The sequence below is a fragment of the Nicotiana tomentosiformis genome, chromosome 5 (assembly GCF_000390325.3).
Source record: "Nicotiana tomentosiformis chromosome 5, ASM39032v3, whole genome shotgun sequence".
NCBI classification, from domain to species: domain Eukaryota; kingdom Viridiplantae; phylum Streptophyta; class Magnoliopsida; order Solanales; family Solanaceae; genus Nicotiana; species Nicotiana tomentosiformis.
In genome coordinates, this window is record NC_090816.1 from 11,602,835 (window position 1) to 11,624,346 (window position 21,512).

The 21,512-nt window shown below is 42.0% G+C and overlaps 2 protein-coding genes across 2 annotated transcripts; both read right to left on the bottom strand.

The window, feature by feature from the left end:
- Positions 1-562: 562 nt before the first annotated feature.
- On the bottom strand, positions 563-1,606 carry LOC138891925 (uncharacterized). Its single transcript, XM_070175613.1, has 3 exons — positions 1,369-1,606; positions 1,068-1,183; positions 563-931 (listed from the first exon to the last, which is right to left on the bottom strand). Exons 1-3 carry the CDS (start codon positions 1,604-1,606, stop codon positions 563-565), a joined length of 723 nt encoding a protein of 240 aa, XP_070031714.1.
- A 13,893-nt stretch (positions 1,607-15,499) lies between these two features.
- Positions 15,500-15,976, bottom strand: LOC138891926 (uncharacterized). The gene has a single exon (XM_070175614.1). It carries the CDS (start codon positions 15,974-15,976, stop codon positions 15,500-15,502), a length of 477 nt encoding a protein of 158 aa, XP_070031715.1.
- Between the last annotated feature and the right edge of the window lie 5,536 nt (positions 15,977-21,512).

A 21,512-nucleotide genomic window follows, 5' to 3' on the forward strand; every position in this document is an offset into this window, starting at 1 on the left:
AAAGAAAGGATTTCTACCTCGACAGGAATAACCGCTTCAGTACCATAAACCAATAGGTAGGGAGTTTCCCAGTTGATGTGCGAACTGTGGTACGATACCCGAGCAAAGCAAATGGCAGCTTCTCATGCCATTATTTTTAATTATCTACCATTTTCCTTATTATCTTCTTGATGTTTTTGTTGGCGGCTTCTACAGCTTCGTTCATTTGCGGCATGTATGCTATGGAATTCTTATGCTTGATCTTGAAGTTTTCACACATGGCCTTCATTAGATCACTGTTGAGATTGGCGGCATTGTCGGTGATGATTGACTTTGGCACTCCGAACCGACAAACAATGCGATCCCGAACAAAATCTGCGATGACCTTCTTAGTTACAGCTTTGTAAGATCCCGCTTCAACCCATTTTATGAAGTAGTCTATGGACACTAGAATGAATCTATACCCATTTGAAGCGTCGGACTCGATCGGGCCTATGACATCCATACCCCAAGCCGAGAAAGGCCAGGGTGCACTTGTTACATTGAGTTCATTGGGTAGAACTCGTATCATATCGGCATGTATCTAGAATTGGTGACATTTCTGAACATACTTGATGCAGTCTGTTTCCATAGTCATCCAGAAATACCCCGCTCTTAGTATTTTCTTGGCTAAGACGAAGCCATTCATGTGCGGTCCGCAAGTTCCAGCATGTATTTCCTCAAGCAATCTGGATGCTTCCTTGGCATCGACGCACCGTAGTAACCCTAAGTCAGGAGTTCTTCTATATAGAATTCCTCTGCTTTGAAAGAAATGGTTGGCTAATCCTTGAAGCATGCGCTTCTGATTATGGGTAGAGTGCTCTGGATATTCTCCTTTTGCCAAATATTCCTTGATGTTGTGGATCCATGGATTTCCATCGCTCTCTTCTTCAACATGAGCACAATAAGCTGGCTGTTTATAAATTCCTATTGGGACATGATCGATGAAGTTCTTGTCTGGGTGTTGTATCATGGAAGATAGAGTGGCCAATGCATCTGCGAACTCATTTTGAATTCTTGGAACATGTTTGAATTCTATCTTTGTGAACCTTTTGATCAGCTCTTGTACACAGTGCAAATATGGCAATATTTTGATGTTCTTTGTAGCCCATTCTCCTAAAACCTAATGCACCAACAGATCGGAATCTCCAATTACCAACAGCTCCTGAACATTCATGTCAATGGCCAACCTGAGTCCCAAGATGCAAGCCTCATATTCTGCCATATTGTTGGTATATGAAAACCTGAGTTTTGCAGATACCAGATAGTGTTGGCCGGTTTCTGATACCAAAACAGCTCCGATACCCACTCCTTTGAAGTTTGCTACTCCGCCGAAGAACATTCTCTAACCATCATATGCTTCGGTGATATCTTCTCCCACGAACGACACCTCCTCGTCAGGAAAATACGTTTTCAATGGTTTGTATTCTCTGTCTACGGGATCTTTTGCCAAATGATCTGCCAATGCTTGTCCTTTGACTGCCTTCTGAATTACATAGACGATGTCAAACTCGCTCAGCAATATTTTCCACTTTGCTAACTTACCCGTAGGCATGGGCTTCTGAAAGATATATTTCAGTGGATCCATCCTCGATATGAGATATGTAGTGTATGCACAGAAATAATGCCTCAACTTCTGAGCTATCCATGTCAAAGCACAGCAGGTGCGTTCCAACAAAGAGTACTGGGCTTCGTAGGGTGTGAATTTCTTGCTCAGATAGTATATTGCCTGCTACTTTCTTCTAGTTTCATCATGTTGTCCCAAAACGCAACTGAAAGCTCCATCCAGTACAGACAAATAAAGAAGAAGTGGTCTTCCTGGCTCTGGTGGGACCAGAACGGACGGTTTGGATAAATACTCCTTGATTTTGTCGAAGGCTTTCTGGTATTCTTCAGTCCAAATAGTTGCAGCATCTTTCCTTAGCATTTTGCAGATCGGATCACATATCACTATTGATTGTTGTAACACCCCGGAAAATTTCGAAGTACTAAAGTGTAAAGCCCGGTAAAATTTACAAAGAACATAATGTTTCATGGTGCCAGACTAGGCTTACGTGTTGAGGATTATAGAAATTCTTCACGGCTCGGACTTTTTGGGTTGAACAATGCACGAGAATGAAAAGAAAAATTTTTGGCAGAAAAATGTAATTCTGCGGTCCATTATGCTACCGCAGAATCACTCTACGGGCCGTATAATGGCCGCAGAAGTGAGCAGGAGAAGGGCCAGTCCGGGGAAATTATGCGGTCGATTATGCGACCGCATAACTGTTTTGCGGTGCATTATGCGATCGCATAATAGTTATGCGGACCGCATAGTGACCGCATACACAGACAGATTTTGGCCAACATTGGACACCAATATGCGACCGATATGCGGTCCGCATAACCATTATGCGGTCGCATATGCGACCGCAGAACCTGTTTCGGAGCTTCATTTTTGGGTTTTTAAAACCCGACCCTATTTCGTTAAATACACGCTTTGTGTCATTTTTGAGCTATTATCTGACATTTTAGAGTGAGAGAGGGTGCCCTAGAGTGAGAAGGTGTTCTCCAATAATTGTTCTTCAATTCTTGCCCAAGTTTTGAAAAATTGAGAAGGGAAACTCACTAGGTCTTCATCCTAGAGGTAAGATTCTATACCCTAAAAAATTGAGAAGGGAAACTCACTAGGTCTTCATCCTAGAGGTAAGATTCTATACCCTAACCCTCAATTTCGAATTTTGTGTAGAAATGGATAATAAGCAAGATAATTTCTAGGCAAGAGGGTTGGTTATTGTACATGCATGTGTTATCAAGGGGTGTAGAAAGATTATTGAGCTAAAAATGGTAAAGGTTGGGTTGTGGGATGATGGAATCCTCCATAAAAGGATATTGAAACCTTAATGCACATCTGGTGTTTGATAAAATGCTCAAATGAGCTAGAACCATGACCATCTTCCTAATTTTGGTTTAATTTGTTATATTTCTAAAATAGATTAAAGTTGCTAAGAATTTCGGAACATTTAGAGTGTAAGGAAGCTCAAGTGAGGTATGTTGGCTAAACACTTCTTTAAGAGTTAGAATTCTCATTATCCTTGTGAGTTTCGAGATGTTGATTATAAATCGAGTATTTTGATCAGCTTTGTGATGAAGATATATGTTCAATTTGTATTTCAAATGCTCTTATCATATTGCATTATAAATTGAGGATGTGTCCCAAACTATGGATTACGTATCCACATTTTATAATTTCTAGTTGTGATTTATGTGAAAGGTATTATGCCAAATTGTGTAGAGATTATGATTGTGATTGTGATACACCTCTACCCGCATACATTGGGGTGAAGGGGTATGACCGCTTTGTGTGGGAATTATGGTAGAGAGATCGTGATTGTGATACACCTCCACCCGTATATATATTGGGGTGAGGCGGCATGACCGCTTTGTGTACGAATTATGATATTGTGGGAGTGCACCTCCACCCGCTTACATTGGGGTGAGGCGGTACGACCCCTTTGTGTATAGTTTTGGTATTGTTGTGGCACCACCACCCGCATACATTGGGGTGAGGCAGCATAGCCGCTTTGTGTAAGTTCTTAGTACTGTGGATATATATCCACCCGCATACATTGGGGTGAGGCGGCAGGGCCGCTTGATTAGAGTTTTGGTATTGTATGTACACCTCCACCTGCATACATCGGGTGAGGCGGCGGGGCCGCTTTGTGTGAAGATGGTTACATAGGATCTCATCTTAAATCCTATAAATGTTGTTGATAGATTTTAATAAGCTTGCTATGGTTGAGACAGTTATCTATATTATTCTATTGCCGCACTGGTTCATCATAATTATCTTATATTTCTAAATTCTTAAATTGGTGTTTAGTTTTCATACTAGTACTATTCGAAGGTACTAACGTCTCTTTTGTCGGGGGCGCTGTATCTTTAAATGGATGCAGGTGGTTCCACAGCAGGAGACATTGATCAGTGATAGCAATACACCTTCTTCCCAGCTGACTTGGTGAGTCCCACTTCATCCCGGGGTCATGTATCTTTTGATCTTTATGTATTATGGTTGAGGTATAGCTGGGGCCTTGTTGTCGGCGTTATCATTGTACTCTTCTTTATCCATTGAGACTCCATAGACATAGTGTGGGTTGTGTGTTAATGTTGGGGAAAGACAAACTATGTTATGTTGTGGTTGTATTACTTGTCCATTTGAGACTTTAAAAATGATGAAACTATTGGTAAGAAATTGGTAATTGCAGACATGACCACTTTATTGTTTAATTAAGGAAAACATATATTCTTTTTATTCATGAATGAGTTTGGGTAGAAGGAATCTAATAGGCTTGCTCGGTCGGGTTCACTCGGTTGAGCGCTGGTCGCGCTCCTCGGTTTTTGGGGCGTGACAAACTTGGTATCAGAGCCCTAGGTTTTAAAGTGTCCTACGATGTCTCGGAGCCATGTCTAGTAGAGTCCTTATTATCAGTGTGTTGTCGACCACATCTATAATTAGGATGCTGCATGGGCATTTAGGAATAATACCCTTCTTTCATGTTCTTGATCGTACGATAAAGCTGGTTGTAAGATTGTTCCTCTTTTAACTCCCGCGTTGCTCTAATTTTCAGTACATGGCACCTAAGAAGAAGGCAAGAGCTAGCCAAAGAGCCATTGTCACCCCAAGAGTGACAGTTGACCTTATAATTGATGATGCAGGTGAGCACCCGAGGAGTGAGGATATTCCTCCAGTTACTACACTGCCCGACTCTACTACAACTGATCAGAACGCACCTGTCCCTATACCTACTGAAGGTGAAACAGTTCCTCCAACTGATATACCAGTTCCATCTCCAGCTCCAGCTTTCGATTCTAGTGTGTCTGATGTTGATATTCGGGGAGCCATACAAATGTTGACACAGTTAGTGGATTCTCAGGCCCAGAGATCGAGTGTTGGGCCTACTTCTTCTAGTCATCCAGGGGAATCTGCTAGTTCCAGGGTGAACAAGTTTCTTCAGTTAGATCCTCCAATGTTTACGGGTGCTGATCCCGAGGAGGACCCCCAGGACTTCATTGATGATATGCACAAAACTCTCGAAGTTATGCATGCTACAGAGACTGAGGGAGTAGAATTGGCCTCCTACCGCCTGAAAGGGGTGGCCTACTCTTGGTTTGAGTTGTGGGAGGAATCCCGTGAGGAGGGAAGCCCTCCGGCAAGGTGGGGTGAGTTCACAGATGCCTTTATGGATCATTTCTTGCCTTCCGAAACTAAGGCAGCTCGTGCCGCTGAGTTTGAAAGCCTGAAGCAGGGTAGTATGAATGTGTGGGAGTACCATATGGAGTTTGCGCACCTGTCCAGGTATGCTATTCACATGTTACCCACTATGGAGGCTAGAGTACATCGGTTTGTACAGGGCCTTAGCCCCTTGGTTATCAATGAGGCCTCTACAGCTGCCTTGAATTCCGATATGAACTATGGTAAGATGGTGGCATTTTCTCAAGCCACAGAGACCCGCAAATTGAAGAATAGAATGGAGCGTCAGAGTAGCAGCAAGGCCCGGTCCGCGGGCAACTTTGGTGGTTCTTCCGGTGGTGGTGGTGGTAGGTCGGCATTCAGGGGAGCGTCATCAGGACCATCCCAATCATTTGCCCAGTCTTCGATGGGTGCACAGTCATCTGGACCCAGTCAGGGCAACAGGGGACCCCACCAGCAAGGTCGGCCCGACAGAAGGTTTCAGCAGCGGAGGCTTCCATGCCCTAAGTGTGGGAGGATGCACTTTGGGTCCTGCTTCATGGACCTACCAGTATGCTATGGGTGTGGTGTGAGGGGTCACATTCAGAGAGATTGTCGCTCATCCCGCCGAAATATGGGCAGAGGTGCGGCACAGCCAGCTAATTCTGCAGCTACTACATCCACAGCACCTCCAGCTCGAGGTACCCCAGCGCCCGCGGGGCGTGGTGCAGCTAGGGGTGGTGCACAGAATTCGGGAGGACCCAGCAGATTTTATGCTATGCGGAGACGTCGGGAATCAGAGGCTTCTCCAGATGTTGTCACAGGTATATTGACTGTCCAATCTCATGATGTATATGCTCTTATTGATCCCGGTTCCACTTTGTCATATGTCACTCCTTATGTTGCTATGGAATTTGGGATAGAACCAGAACAACTTCATGAGCCGTTCTCTGTATCTACTCCGGTTGGTGAGACTATTTTGGCCGCGCGGGTTTATAGGGATTGTGTTATCACGTTGCGTGGTCGAGACACCGTGGCCGATCTTATTGAATTGAGGATGGTCGATTTTGATGTGATAATGGGGATGGATTGGCTTTACTCTTGTTTTGCCAAGCTTGATTGCCGAACCAGAACTGTTAGGTTCGAATTTCCAAATGAGCCAGTTATTGAGTGGAAGGGTGATGATGTAGTGCCGAAGGGTAGGTTTATTTCTTACCTTAAGGCCACGAAAATGATCAACAAAGGATGTATTTACCATTTGGTCCGGGTTACGGACACCGATGCTGAGGCACCTACACTTGAGTCCGTGCCTGTTGTGAATGAATTTTCGGGAGTATTTCCGGATGAACTCCCTGGGATCCCACCAGACAGGGAGATTGATTTTGGGATTGATGTGATGCCAGACACACATCCTATATCTATTCCACCCTACAAAATGGCACCGGCAGAATTGAAAGAGCTAAAGGAACAATTGAGAGATTTGTTAGAAAAGGGTTTCATCCGGCCGAGTGTGTCACCTTGGGGCGCACCGGTCCTTTTTGTAAGAAAGAAAGATGGGTCACTGAGAATGTGTATTGACTATCGGCAGCTTAATAAGGTCACAATCAAGAATAAGTACCCACTACCAAGGATAGATGACTTGTTTGATCAATTGCAAGGTGCCAGGTACTTCTCCAAAATTGATTTAAGATCCGGGTATCACCAATTGAAGATCAGGGAGCGGGATATTCCGAAAATAACTTTTAGGACCCGGTATGGGCATTTTGAATTTCTGGTGATGTCGTTTGGGCTAACAAATGCCCCAGCATCCTTCATGGATCTTATGAATCGAGTTTTTAAGCCATTCCTCGACTCCTTTGTGATAGTGTTCATTGACGATATTCTTGTATATTCACGAAGTCAGGAGGACCATGCCGATCATCTCAGGGTAGTTCTGCAAACCCTGCATCAGCACCAGTTATATGCAAAGTTTTCAAAGTGTGAATTTTGGCTTGAATCAGTCATATTCTTGGGTCATGTAGTTTCTAGTGAGGGAATTAAGGTTGATCCTCAGAAAATTTCAGCTGTGAAGAATTGGCCGAGGCCTACAACTCCAACAGAGATTCGCAGTTTCTTAGGCTTAGCTGGGTATTACAGAAAGTTTGTGGAGGGGTTTTCTACTCTTGCCTCTCCATTGACTAAATTGACGTAGAAGGCAATTAAATTCCAATGGTCAGATGCTTGTGAAAAGAGTTTCCAGGAATTGAAAACAAGATTGACTACGGCACCGGTGTTGACTCTACCAGAGGGTATAGATGGATTTGTGGTATATTGTGATGCTTCAAGAATCGGGCTTGGGTGTGTATTAATGCAACATGGGAAGGTGATAGCTTATGCTTCTAGGCAACTAAAGAATCATGAAAAGAACTATCCAACACATGATTTAGAACTTGCGGCAGTGGTATTTGCATTGAAAATTTGGCGTCATTATTTATATGGGGTCCATGTGGATATATTCACGGACCATAAGAGTCTTCAATATATTTTCAAATAGAAGGAATTGAATCTGAGGCAGAGAAGATGGCTTGAATTACTCAAGGATTATGACATTGATATTTTATACCATCCGGGGAAGGCTAATGTTGTGGCGGATGCTCTTAGCCGAAAATTTATGGGTAGCTTACCACACTTGGAGGCATATCAAAAGGCCATTGGCCAAAGAAGTTCACCGATTGGTTAGTTTGGGAGTTCGTCTTGCGGACTCTAGCGAAGGAGGGGTAATTGTGCAAAATAGGGTTGAATCATCACTTGTAGTGGAAGTCAAAGAAAAACAATACAACGATCCATTGTTGGTGCAATTGAAAGAGGGGATTCATAAACATAAGACCATGGCCTTTTCTCTTGGCATGGATGATGGTACACTAAGGTACCAAGGGCGACTATGTGTTCCAAATGTGGATGGTCTCCGTGAAAGAATTTTGACTGAAGCTCACACTACTAGGTATTCCGTGCACCCAGGTTCTACAAAAATGTATCATGATCTTAAGGAAGTCTATTGGTGGAATGATATGAAGAGGAATGTGGCAGACTTTGTGGCAAGATGTCCAAATTGTCAGCAAGTGAAGGCCGAACACCAAAGGCCCGGTGGGTTGGCACAGAACATAGAAATTCCAATGTGGAAATGGGAAATGATTAATATGGACTTTGTGGTAGGATTACCGCGCACTCCGCGCAAGTGTGACTCAATTTGGGTGATTGTGGATCGACTCACGAAGTCAGCACACTTTTTGCCGGTTAAGTCTACCAACACAGCGGAGCAGTATGCTCAGTTGTATATCAAAGAAATAGTCAGGTTGCATGGCACCCTAGTTTCCATCATTTCTGATCGGGGAGTACAATTCACTGCTAATTTTTGGAAGAAATTTCTGCAAGGTTTGGGTACTCAGGTGAATCTCAGTACAGCCTTTCACCCACAGACTGACGGGCAGGCAGAGCAGACTATTCAAACGCTTGAGGATATGTTGCGTGCTTGTGTGCTAGATTTCAAAGGTAGCTGGGATGATTATTTACCACTTATAGAATTTGCGTACAACAATATCTATCATGCTAGCATTCAGATGGCACCGTTTGAGGCTTTATATGGTAGGAGATGTAGATCTCCCATTGGGTGGTTTGAAATTGGGGAAGCAGAGTTGATAGGGCCAGACCTTGTGCATCAGGCTATGGAAAAAGTTAAAATCATTAAGGAGCGGTTGAAGACTGCTCAGAGTCGTCAGAAATCCCATTCGGATGTTCGTCGTAGGGATTTGGAGTTTAAAGAAGATGATTGGGTATTCTTGAAAATTTTCCCCATGAAGGGTGTAATGCGATTTGGTAAGAAAGGGAAATTGAGTCCGAGGTATGTCGGACCGTACAAAATCATTCAGAGGATCGGTGAGGTAGCATAAAAGCTTGAGCTACCACCTGAGATGTCATTAGTACACCCGGTGTTTCACGTGTCTATGTTAAAGAAAGTAGTTGGAGACCCAACAGTCATTGTTCCGGTTCAGACTATTGAGGTAAATGAAGAATTGACTTATGAAGAGATTCCAGTTTGTATTATTGATCGGCAAGTCCGAAAGTTGAGAAACAAAGAAATTGCATCCGTGAAAGTGCTATGGCGAAACCAACAGGTTGAAGAGGCTACTTGGGAGGCCGAAGAAGAAATGAAGAAAAAGTATCCTTATTTATTTGAATAACCATGTAATTATGAGTTGTGACTTATGAAAATGCTAAGGGATATTCCTATGAAATATGTATGACTTGTACATTTGGTGTTAAGGGTGTTCCGTTCTGGTAATATAATTGCTTGTGAGGCCACAGTTGGTGTTGTTTTGTATTATGTTACGTTGTTGGTTTATGTATATGCTGTTAGGATGTATTTCTGGGGCTCTCTGACAGGTGGATAATCCTAATTACAAAGGAAACTCTAGCGAAATGTTTGGAAATTTTGGGAGTTAGTCAAATATGGGGTTGCCCGAATATGATATGAAACAAACTGAGTTGCATAAGATGCTAATGACGGATATTTACCCTCATTCGAGGACGAATGATCCTAAGAGGGGGAGAATGTAACACCCCATAAAATTTTGAAGTACTAAAGTGTAAAGCCCAGTAAAATTTGCAAAGAACATAATGTTTCATGGTGCCGGACTAGGCTTACGTGTTGAGGATTATAGAAATTCTTCGCGGCTCGGACTTTTTAGGTTGAACAATGCACGAGAATGAAAAGAAAAATTTTTGGCAGAAAAATGTAATCCTGCAGTCCATTATGCTACCGCAGAATCACTCTACGGGCCGCATAATGGCCGCAGAAGTGAGCAGGAGAAGGGCCAGTCCGGGGAAATTATGCGGTCAATTATGCGACCGCATAACTCTTTTGCGGTGCATTATGCGATCGCATAAAAGTTATGCGGACCGCATAGTGACCGCATACACAGACAGATTTTGGCCAACTTTGGACACCAATATGCGACCGATATGCGGTCCGCATAACCATTATGCGGTTGCATATGCGACCGCAGAACCTGTTCCAGAGCTTCATTTTTGGGTTTTGAAAAGCCGACCCTATTTCGTTAAATACATGCTTTGGGTCATTTTTGAGCTATTATCTGACATTTTAGAGTGAGAGAAGGTGCCCTAGAGTGAGAAGGTGTTCTCCAATAATTGTTCTTCAATTCTTGCCCAAGTTTTGGAAGATTGAAAAGGGAAAATCACTAGGTCTTCATCCTAGAGGTAAGATTCTACACCCTAACCCTCAATTTTGAATTTTGTGTAGAAATGGATAATAAGCAAGATAATTTCTGGGCAAGAGGGTTGGTTATTGTACATGCATGTGTTATCAAGGGGTGTAGAAAGATTGTTGAGCTAAAATTGGTAAAGGTTGGGTTGTGGGATGATGGAATCCTCCATAAAAGGATATTGAAACCTTAATGCACATCTAGTGTTTGATAAAATGCTCAAATGAGCTAGAACCATGACCATCTTCCTAATTTTGGTTTAATTTGTTATATTTCTAAAATAGATTAAAGTTGCTAAGAATTTCGGAACATTTAGAGTGTAAGGAAGCTCAAGTGAGTTATGTTTCTTTAAGAGTTGGAATTCTCATTATCCTTGTGAGTTTCGAGATGTTGATTATAAATCGAGTATTCCGATCAGCTTTGTGATGAAGATATATGTTCAATTCTTATTTCAAATGATCTTATCATATTGCATTATAAATTGAGGATGTGTCCCAAACTATGGATTACGTATCCATATTTTATAATTTCTAGTTGTGATTTATGTGAAAGGTATTATGCTAAGTTGTGTAGAGATTGTGATTGTGATTGTGATTGTGATTGTGATACACCTCCACCCGCATACATTGGGGTGAGGCAGCATGACCGCTTTGTGTGGGGATTATGGTAGAGAGATCGTGATTGTGATACACCTCCACCCGCATATATATTGGGGTGAGGCGGCATGACCGCTTTGTGTAGGAATTATGATATTGTGGGAGTTCACCTCCACCCACTTACATTGGGGTGAGGCGGTACGACCGCTTTGTGTATAGTTTTGGTATTGTTGTGGCACCACCACCCGCATACATTGGGGTGAGGTGGCATAGCCTCTTTGTGTAAGTTCTTAGTACTGTGGTTATATATCCACCTGCATACATTGGGGTGAGGCGGCAGGGACGCTTGATTAGAGTTGTGTTATTGTACGTACACCTCCACCTGCATACATCTGGTGAGGAGGCGGGGCCGCTTTGTGTGAAGATGGTTACATAGGATCTCATCTTAAATCCTATAAATGTTGTTGATAGCTTTTAATAAGCTTGCTATGGTTGAGACAGTTATCTATATTATTCTATTGCCGCATTGGTTCATCATAATTATCTTGTATTTCTAAATTCTTAAATTGGTGTTTAGTTTTTATACTAGTACTATTCGATGGTACTAATGTCCCTTTTGCGGGGGCGCTGCATCTTTAAATAGATGCAGGTGGTTCCACAGCAGGAGACATTGATTAGTGATAGCAATACACCTTCTTCCCAGCTGACTTGGTGAGCCCCACTTCATCCCGGGGTCATGTATATTTTGATCTTTATGTATTATGGTTGAGGTATAGCCGGGGCCTTGTTGCCGGCATTATCATTGTACTCTTCTTTATCCTTAGAGGCTCAGTAGACATAGTGTGGGTTATGTATTGGTGTTGGGGAAATACAAACTATGTTATGTTGTGGTTGTATTACTTGTCCATTTGAGACTTTAAAAATGATGAAACTATTGGTAAGAAATTGGTAATTGCAGACATGACCACTTTATTGTTTAATTAAGGAAAACATATATTCTCTTTATTCATGAATGAGTTTGGGTAGAAGGAATCCAATAGGCTTGCTCGATCGGGTTCACTCGGTTGAGCACCAGTCGCGCTCCTCAGTTTTTGGGGCGTGACAATTGTTCTATGAAGCGACTGATGTAATTAAGACGTCCTAAAAAGATCATCACATCTTTCTTATTCTTTGGAGGTGGCAAGTCTTGGATTGTTTTGACTTTTGATGGGTCTAACTCAATTCCTCTGTGACTGACGATGAATCTTAACAATTTTCCGGCAGGGATACCGAAAGCACACTTTGCAGGATTTAATTTCAGATTATTTCTTCGAAGCCGATCGAAGAATTTCCTCAAATATGCTATGTGATTCATACTCCTTTTGGATTTGACGATAACGTCATCCACGCACACTTCTATCTCTCTGTGTATCATGTCGTGGAAAATAGTTGTCATGGCTCTCATGTAGGTGGCTCCGGCTTTCTTCAGACCAAATGGCATCATTTTATAACAATACATTCCCCATGGCATGATGAAGTCTATCTTTTCAGCATCCTCCGCATCCATCCAGATCTGATGGTACCCCACGAAGCAATCCACAAAGGATTTGAGTTCATGTTTGGTACAGTTGTCGATCAATATGTGTATATTAGGCAACGGGAAATCATCTTTGGGACTTGCTCTTTCTTTGGAACTGGCACAATTTTGTCCAACTAAGTCGGGTACTCGACCACTCTAAGAACCTTATCTTTGATCTGCTTGGTGATCTCCTCTTTTATCTTCAAACTCATATCTGGCTTGAATTTTCTGAGCTTCTGCTTTATCGGTGGACATTTAGGATTAGTGGGTAACTTGTGAGCTACTATGGATGTGCTCAAACCCGTCATATCGTCGTAGGACCATGCAAAGATATCTTCATATTCTTTTAAGAATCTAATGTACTCTTCTTTCTCTGACGGTGATAGATGAATGCTTATGCGTGTTTCCTTGACCAGTTCGGAATTCCCTAAGTTAACTGCTTCAGTTTTATCCAAATTGGACTTTGGCTTGTTTTCAAAATTTTCCACTTCTCTGATGATTTCCTCAGGTATTGTATCATCTTCCAGGTCTTCTGAATCACTATCCTTGTGTTGCGTTGTCTCGTTACATGTCACAGTCACAGGTTCTTTAGGATAGGTAATAATAATGCCAGGAACTCGACGAGCCCGGAATGGTGCAACAGTCTAGTTTTTGAGAACAACTCCTTTCCCCATGGTCTGAATGGTAAGGTCTTCCTCCTCCTCCTCCTCAACTATCGCACTGAAATCCATATCTTCTTCATCCAGAAATAGTTTCCTCATACCAGCTAAGACCTATAGATCCCCACATTATGTCAGCTTGATGAAATGTCTGGTGCAGAGGTCGTACTGGTTGTTCCAACGGATAATAAGGACCACGCCATGGTAGTGACCAATCCTGGTATTCTTGCCAAGTATATTCATATCCGAGCTCAAAAGTTGTGCTATGACGCTGCTGTTGTACGGGTTTAGTGATCCCTTGGAGGTTTTTTCCGAGACCCTTGCCAGGTTCATATCCTGTCCATATTAATATGCTTTCTATCTTGTTACTCCACCGTCAATCTTTTTCAATTGCATTGACTCGCTCAATGCGATGGTACATTTCTCCACCCAGCTTCTTCCTATTTTCGATGACTGGAATGGTCTGATTGGTGTAGATGGGGTTGCTTCCATACACATAGATAATCACTTCTTGATGATTCCATTCAAACTTCACAGCCTGATGCAGAGTAGAAGACACTGCCCCAACGGCATGTATCCAGGGTCGTCCCAACAATAGATTATAGGTAGTAGATATATCCAGCACTTGGAACTCAACATCAAACCAGGTCGGGCCCATTTGTAGGTTGAGGTTGATTTCTCTGATTGTGGCTCTTTGGGATCCATCAAACGCCTTTACATTCATACTTCCCATTCGTATCTCGTGCAGGCCTTTACCCAACCTCTTTAGAGTAGTCAGTGGGCATATATTGAGACTTGAACCCCCATCTATCAGGACCCTGGCGATGAACTTATCCTCAAATTGCACTATGATGTGTAGTGTCCTGTTATGACTTAGTCCTTCTGGTGGTAATTCATCCTCGTGAAAGGTGATTTTGTGGCTTTCCAGTACTTGCCCGACTATGTTGGCCATCTCCCCACTAGTGATGTCGGTGGGTACATAAGCTTCACTCAGCACTTTCATCAAGGCATTCCTGTGTGTCTCAGAGTTTTGCAGCAGTGACAAGATGGATATCTGAGCGGGAGTTTTGTTCAGATGATCGACAACAGAGTATTCCCTTGCTTGTACCTCTAGCTTAGTAATGAATGAAGGCTCAACAACAGGCGACTTAGATGCAGCTTCTTTTCTTGTTCCTCCTAGGTGCTCAGGTGTATAGACTCTGCTAGATCTAGTCATGCCTTGCGCCGCACTTGTTTCCTCCATTTTTTCTTTTCCTTTTCTTCTTGCTTTGGCAACATAATCCCATGGGATAAAATCAGACTTGTAAGATGGCATGGGGGCTACCATCACAGTAAAAGGTGTAGTTACCTCGACTTCAAACGGTGCTTGGGTTTGTACCACAATGGGTGTGAGGGTGACCAGAGACATTTTAGGATCATTCTCCTCCCGAATGAGTCCGATTGACCCCTGAATCCCATTCCTCATCAGTCTCTATTACATTAACTCCCTCACCTCTGTGATCCGGGAGAGGATTGTTACAAACATTTGGTGCAACTTCCTTTACCTGTATGACCTTGTTGTCGATTAGTGCCTGAATCTTATCTTTCAGTGTGCGACACTCATCAATTGTATGACCCTCTATGCCTGAATGATAGGCACATGTCTTGTTTGGTTTAATCCACTGAGAGGAATTCTCCATAGCAACGACAAGGATGGGAGTGACATAACCGACAGCCTTCAATCTCTCATATAATTAGTCTATGGGCTCAGCGATTGGGGTGTATTGTCTAGGTGGTTTGCGGTCGAAGTTTGGTCGTGGTTTTTGGTAGTTTTGGCGGGCGGGTGGTGGTGAGTGGTAATATGCGGGTTGAGTGTTATACGCGTGGTAGGTAGTAGCAGGTTGTTGGTATCTCGGGGGTGAAGACTGGTATGTGGGTGGAGGCGTTTGGTATATAGGTGGAGGTGTTTGGTATGTGAGGGGAGACTTAGGACCCTAGGCCACCATTACAACATCCACTTCTTTCTTATTCGAGATACCTCCCGAATGCACGGCTTTATTTGTGGCCTTTAATGCTTCGAAATTCGTCACCATCCCACTTTTTATCCCTTCTTCTATTCTTTCTCCTAGCTTGATGATGTCGGAGAATTTTTGGTTCTCATTAACCATCAACCTTTCATAGTAGTGCGTGTCTTGAGCTCTGACGAAGAACTTATTCATTTGTTATTCTTCGATTACTGGTCTTAATTTTGCAGCCCCAGACCTCCACCGAGTAGCATATTCATGGAAGGTCTCTGTTCGTTTCTTTTTGAGGTTTTGAATATACAAAACATCTGGTGCATTCTCGATGTTGAACCTGAACCTGTCCATAAAGTTTGACGCAATACTTACCCAGGTCACCCACTTCTTTGGATTCTGGTTGATATACCAGGACAATGCATCTCCTGTGAGGCTTCGCATGAGCAGTTTCATGCGGATTTGTTCATTTTTGCCCACTCCTACAAGCTTGTCACAATATATCCTCATATGAACTTTTGGATCACAAGTTCCATCGAACATTTCAAATTTGAGAGGTTTGTACCCCTCCGGCATCTCTACATATGGCTGAATGCACAAGTCTTCATAATTCAAACCTTCAACGCCTTTAGCACCTTCGATATTCTGAACTGTGCCAGAGAGCTTCTTGAGTTCGTCTGCCATATTCTTAATGAGCAGGTCCTTCTCAGCCGATTCGGGTTTGTATAGGGTTTGTTGTGGGGTGTGGGGTAAGGTCTCCACATATATCAGGTTGCTTTGGTGGACTCCGGGGATTTGGGCATAAGGGTGATCATTTGTTGAGTTTTAGAGGTCAGGAGTGGGTTGTGGTATATTTTAGGGAGTATGATAAGTGGTAGTCTTCGGGTTATTGGGTTGGGTGGTGATGTTGTTGTTGCGGAGTTGGTATTGGAGGAGTATTAGGGTTTTGGGGTGGTGTAGGGTACTGGTGTGGTGCAAGAGGGTTTGTTGGTGGGTTTTGGTTTGGTGGGTTTTGTGGTGGTTCTTGGTTCTGGGTGTTTGGATTTTGTTGGTTAATATCAGGGATATTTAGACTGAGAGAGAGGTTTGCCAAGTTCCGGACTTGCTCAATTTCTCATTGTGGCTCCAAAATATTTTGTTCCAGACGTAAGACCAGTTCATTCTGTGCCGGGGTGCACCGACCATCTGAAGTTTCGACTTTCTCATCTATAGTAGCGTTGTCCTTTTTGATACCACTTAAATCGTCCATTTTTCCTTTCCCTTTGATTTTGCCTTTAGGATCACTTGGTGGAGGAGGAGGTGGAGGACCTCTGGATCTAGTGTGATATTTTGATGATGCCAGTATGTACGAACCAACCTTTGGGAGTGGGAATAATCAAAAGAAAGAAAAAGCAAAAGGTACCCAAGTTAGTAGGGGTATTGAAAGAATGATTTCAATATTAAACATGTTTTGCAAAATCATGTAATAATTCGCGGCCTAATTTGGGGACCTCGTTGTGCCCGAGGAAGGCCTAAGCGACACATAGACTTGGAGAAAATTGATGCCAATAATTGCGTCATTTCATTAATGTAAAAACGAGCCAAACCTTCACTAAATTGACAATAATTATAAAGTTACTAATGGCATTTAGCCTTATTACAATTGAAATCTAAAACTAAGCTAGAAAACAATAAAGGACATTATTTTCTAGTCTACTCGGTCCCTGAAGGACCTTCTCCATGCTTGTCTCTTTTGACTCCATCAATCAAGTTCCCCAAGTCCCTCATATCTAATAATAAATAAGCTTTTGCTAGATTCCCTCCTTCACTGACATCTGTGTTCTAACAATCCGCAAGCCTCTTTCTCATCTTTTCCTCAAGCTCCATCATTCCTTGTTCTAGATATTCCAATCTCTCGGTGGACTTAGTGGCAATTTCCTTCCATTCATTAATTGCCTCCATGTCCACTTTATGTTGTTCCATATGTCTAGCTTCATACTCAAAAACCCTTTTGTGAAGACTTCTACACTTGACCTGTGCCTCAGCAGCATCATCGATGATCCTATTTTCCAAATTGACCCTTGGCTTGATGTCACCCGCTATATCATCTACCAACCATGATGGATAGAAATACACATGACCGGCATGGTACCTGTCTGGCTCGATAGTCTCTCTTTCCACAATGACCTTCTGGTTCCACATATGTTGCACCTCGAACATTAAAGGAATTATGCCCCCTTTGAAATCTGCCTTGTACTGGACTATGTTGGAAACCCAAGGTATGACTTGTTTTCTTTCTGCCTGTCTCATTACCTTTATAGGAGCATATGGATAAATGCCTCGCAACCCGATCAATACCAAACGAGTAGTATCCCTCGACTTGATGATGAACTCACTGCGAGGAAACCACTCAAACATCCAATGTACCTTCTTGTCTGTCAGATTGCTGAAGAAACGTACCCAACTTACAGCACTTCCGGGTTGTGCGAACCTATCTGGGATGAAGGTCATTTCCTTTGGATGGAGGTAAGCTAAGTAGTCATTCAATGGCCATCGCAGAAGCTCTTGACAATGTTCTCCCCTCTAAAAGTGTTCCGATAACCATACTTGCAATAATAGATTAAAACCTTCAAAATGTCTGAACCCCTGCTTGCACCGATCTAGAGTGCGGTACAGTTCAGCTAGGATCATAGGGATGATGGTGTAGGTTTGCCCCTAGATGCCTTCCATTAATGTTCTTTCAACCATAGCTAAACGAGTGTGAACCCTTCCCCCTTTCATTGGAAATATCAATAGTCCCAAGAAGCAGATGATGAACACATAAACCCGGCGATGCCTCCAACCTAATAAAGTAATGGCGAGTTCATCATGATGAAGGCGATATGACTTACTGTGCCCATAACGCTCATAAAGGAATTCAAATGGGATGTATGATTTCTTCAAACAAAGCAACTCATCATTTTTCTTGAAACCTATCATTTTCAGAAAATTGCGAGTGGTGCGATTTTCAGGTACTAATAACCCTGGACTATCCCACGGCAACTTAGCAAAACCTCGTATTTCTTCTAAGAGAGGAGTCATTTCTATGTCACCAAATCGGAAGACCGCTCTTTTTTTATCCCAGAACATGGTAGCAGCCTCAATCAAAGCTCTATTTGGTTGGATATTAAGCAAAGACGGCAAGTCACCAAGTACTCTTCTCACATGATTCTTGTCGCAAGGCGCAAGGTCTTTCCACCATTCAAGTAGTAGAGGTGGGATGTTTTAAACCATGCCGAACCTAGGGACTTCGTGCTTCATTTTCTGCAAACAAATAAAGTTAACCCTTTCCCCCTCCAGATACGACCACTTACACAATAATGATCAACATATTGGCACATTTTCTCCAAGTAATGCACATAACATGGTAGTGTCCATTGGGACTGTAGAAATCCTGCCGTACTTTGGACAAGGTTTATCTTAGCGGGCAATTACATTAACAACGTTCTGACCCATACTAGGTTTAATATGATGCCTGTACATTTGATATTAGAGTAAGGTTTCTAGAATGGCATAGACCGGTACTCCCAAGTGGACAACTTAAGAGGGAAAGGCACGGGACCGTCGATTGCACCGCTGATCGACTAGTCTACCGCAAATAAGCCTTTTCGATTTAAAAAAAGTAATTTTGGAAGAATACAGACACTCATCAAGCGCCGCTATCTTGATAATTGGCATGAATGGAGTATGATGTGGAGCATTCTTTATGCAGAAATAATATGTTGTCAAGTATTTGCATGATAAATATGTAAAAGCAGTAAATACAATAGTAAGGTAAACATAGGAACTATAGAAAGAAAAGACAAAAGGAAAGAGTCAGTTTAGTTCATGAAATATATGCAAGAATGTAATAAAGCAGATATGGGAATAGGGATGGGGGAGGCATGATATGTAAGTCTTAGACAAGATGAAATGAAAAGTGGTCATAGCGAATAACGGTGAACGGGAAAGGGATGTGCATGTCATAACATATTTAAACAAATAAAGGTGAACGGGGAAGGGATGTGCATGTCATAACAAATTTAAACAAATAAAGGTGAATAGGGGAAGGATTATGTATGTAATACCAAATTTAAACAAATAAAGGTGAAGAAGGTAATTGCATGTAATAAAGAAAGTAATCCACGTAAGTCAAGTTCATTATGGTACGAGCCTAAGTGTATCCCCAGCAGAGTCGCCATGCTGTCGCGCCCCGTTTTCTCGCAAAATCGGGCTTCGAAATTGACAACTCTTTTAAAGAAGTATTAAAAGAGAAGAGTCACCACCTAATGATTATTAAGGTGTGTTAGGGCACCTATTTGCAAATGACTCTGATTTGACTAGTCAATGTCCCCAAAGATCGGGTAAGGGCTCAAATTACCTCAAAGAGAAGGTGTTAGGCACTTTTTGAGGTCCACAACTGTGGGTCCCGGCCGAACTTAGAATTATGCGGATTATGTAATGAGACTAGGTGATCAAATAAATAGAGGTCGAAGAAGTTCATTATAACACAATTGGTACAAATCTTTAAGGACTACAAGATGTGAATACAATGTTTGAATAACTAAATGTAGACATAAAGAAAAGGGGGTCCTAAGTTTTTTAGCCTAAAGGATCACCCCGTACAACATAACTAATATTTCGCAACTCCCTTTAGATAGGAGTTGCTCATATTATTTAGCTGGCGCAGACTATTATCTCCTGCTACCCAATTACTATGTTAAAGTTGTTTACCTAGAAGCGCTCTAATTCAATTCTAAGTCGTACCCTATGCGTGTACTACCCGTCCCATGCCTATGGTCCAGGAGGCATTGAACCTCTATTTGGGTGGTTTCTAGACTTACTTAGGTTACTCAAAATGATAAAACTAACCGACATTCAAAACAAGTAGGACTTCATGCAAAGACAAATAAAGGTTCAAGTTTGCCCCCACACATAAAAAGTAAATGCACGCGGGCAATTTAGGAAGTGCATAGCTTCAAAATTAAGACTTAAAGTCCTATAGGCATGGTTTCTAGGTGATTCTGAATTCCAGCATGCGACGTTATTGCTCTTAATGGCTTAGGCGAGGAGGCAGTAAACTATTTCTAAGCTTAGAACTATTAGCGCTAATTTTATAGATATGTGTCTTAGGAAGGTGACATTGTCCTATAGGCATGATTTATAATAGTGGCATAGTTAAGCAATGAAACAGTGTTTGAGAGTCCAGCATTAACAACGTTGATCTCATAAACCATTTTAAGCGAGTGACAATACTCTATAGGCAGGATTTCTAACGATTGTCAATTGAAACTGATTTTTTGTAATACTTAGCCCCTATAGGCATATTTTCTAGGCGATCAATATGATAATAATAACAATAGAAAATTAGTCAATTAAAGTCCTATAGGCATGATTTTTAGATGGGCATTAGTGATCCTATAGGCATGCTATCTAGTAACACACAACAATAGATATGGAGAACAAATAAAGTACTTAAGCTCATGTTTTGATAGTAAACAGGTTGAGTGAATGTGTGATTACTATAGGCATGATCTCTACTAGTGTGCAACACATAAAAGTCAAAATAACAAATAGAGCACATAAGTCCTATAGGCATGCTTTCTACCCATTGTGCGAGAATTAAAGTACCATGTCCCATTTATTAATCACCCCGTCTGTTCAATTACAAGATTATTACAGACCCAGAATTAAATATGAATAATTACTTAAGCAGACCACTATAGGCCCAATGACAGGCCCAGTACAGATAACCAAGTATTTTCCAGACCTTCGACAGCTCCAGTAGCCTCGAATTCCCACTCATAAGATCAGTCTAGTAAGTTAGGGTCCAACAGCAAAGCCCAGCATCACATAGAACCAAATACCAGGACCAAATGAAGGACATAGCCACAAAGCAATAGACTATGTGTTGAACAAATTGAATAGAGTAGAAAGGCCACATACTTATTTCCCAGGACTATAAAGCATAAGCAAATTCGTGTGGCATGTTGGCAGGACACGCATAAGCAAATTCATGTTTGCATTTTGGACATGATTGACAACAGACTATTACTAAAGAGGTTTTAAACACAGACGTGGTCAAAAGCAACTTAAGACAATTTCAAGTGGGGGGTCTAATTATGAAAAGTTGAAGGATCAATAGAACACAGTCTTAATAGAGTAGTTTTAGCACAAAGAATGACAATATAAGTTCAAACAAGTGAAAGAGCAGTATGTGCAA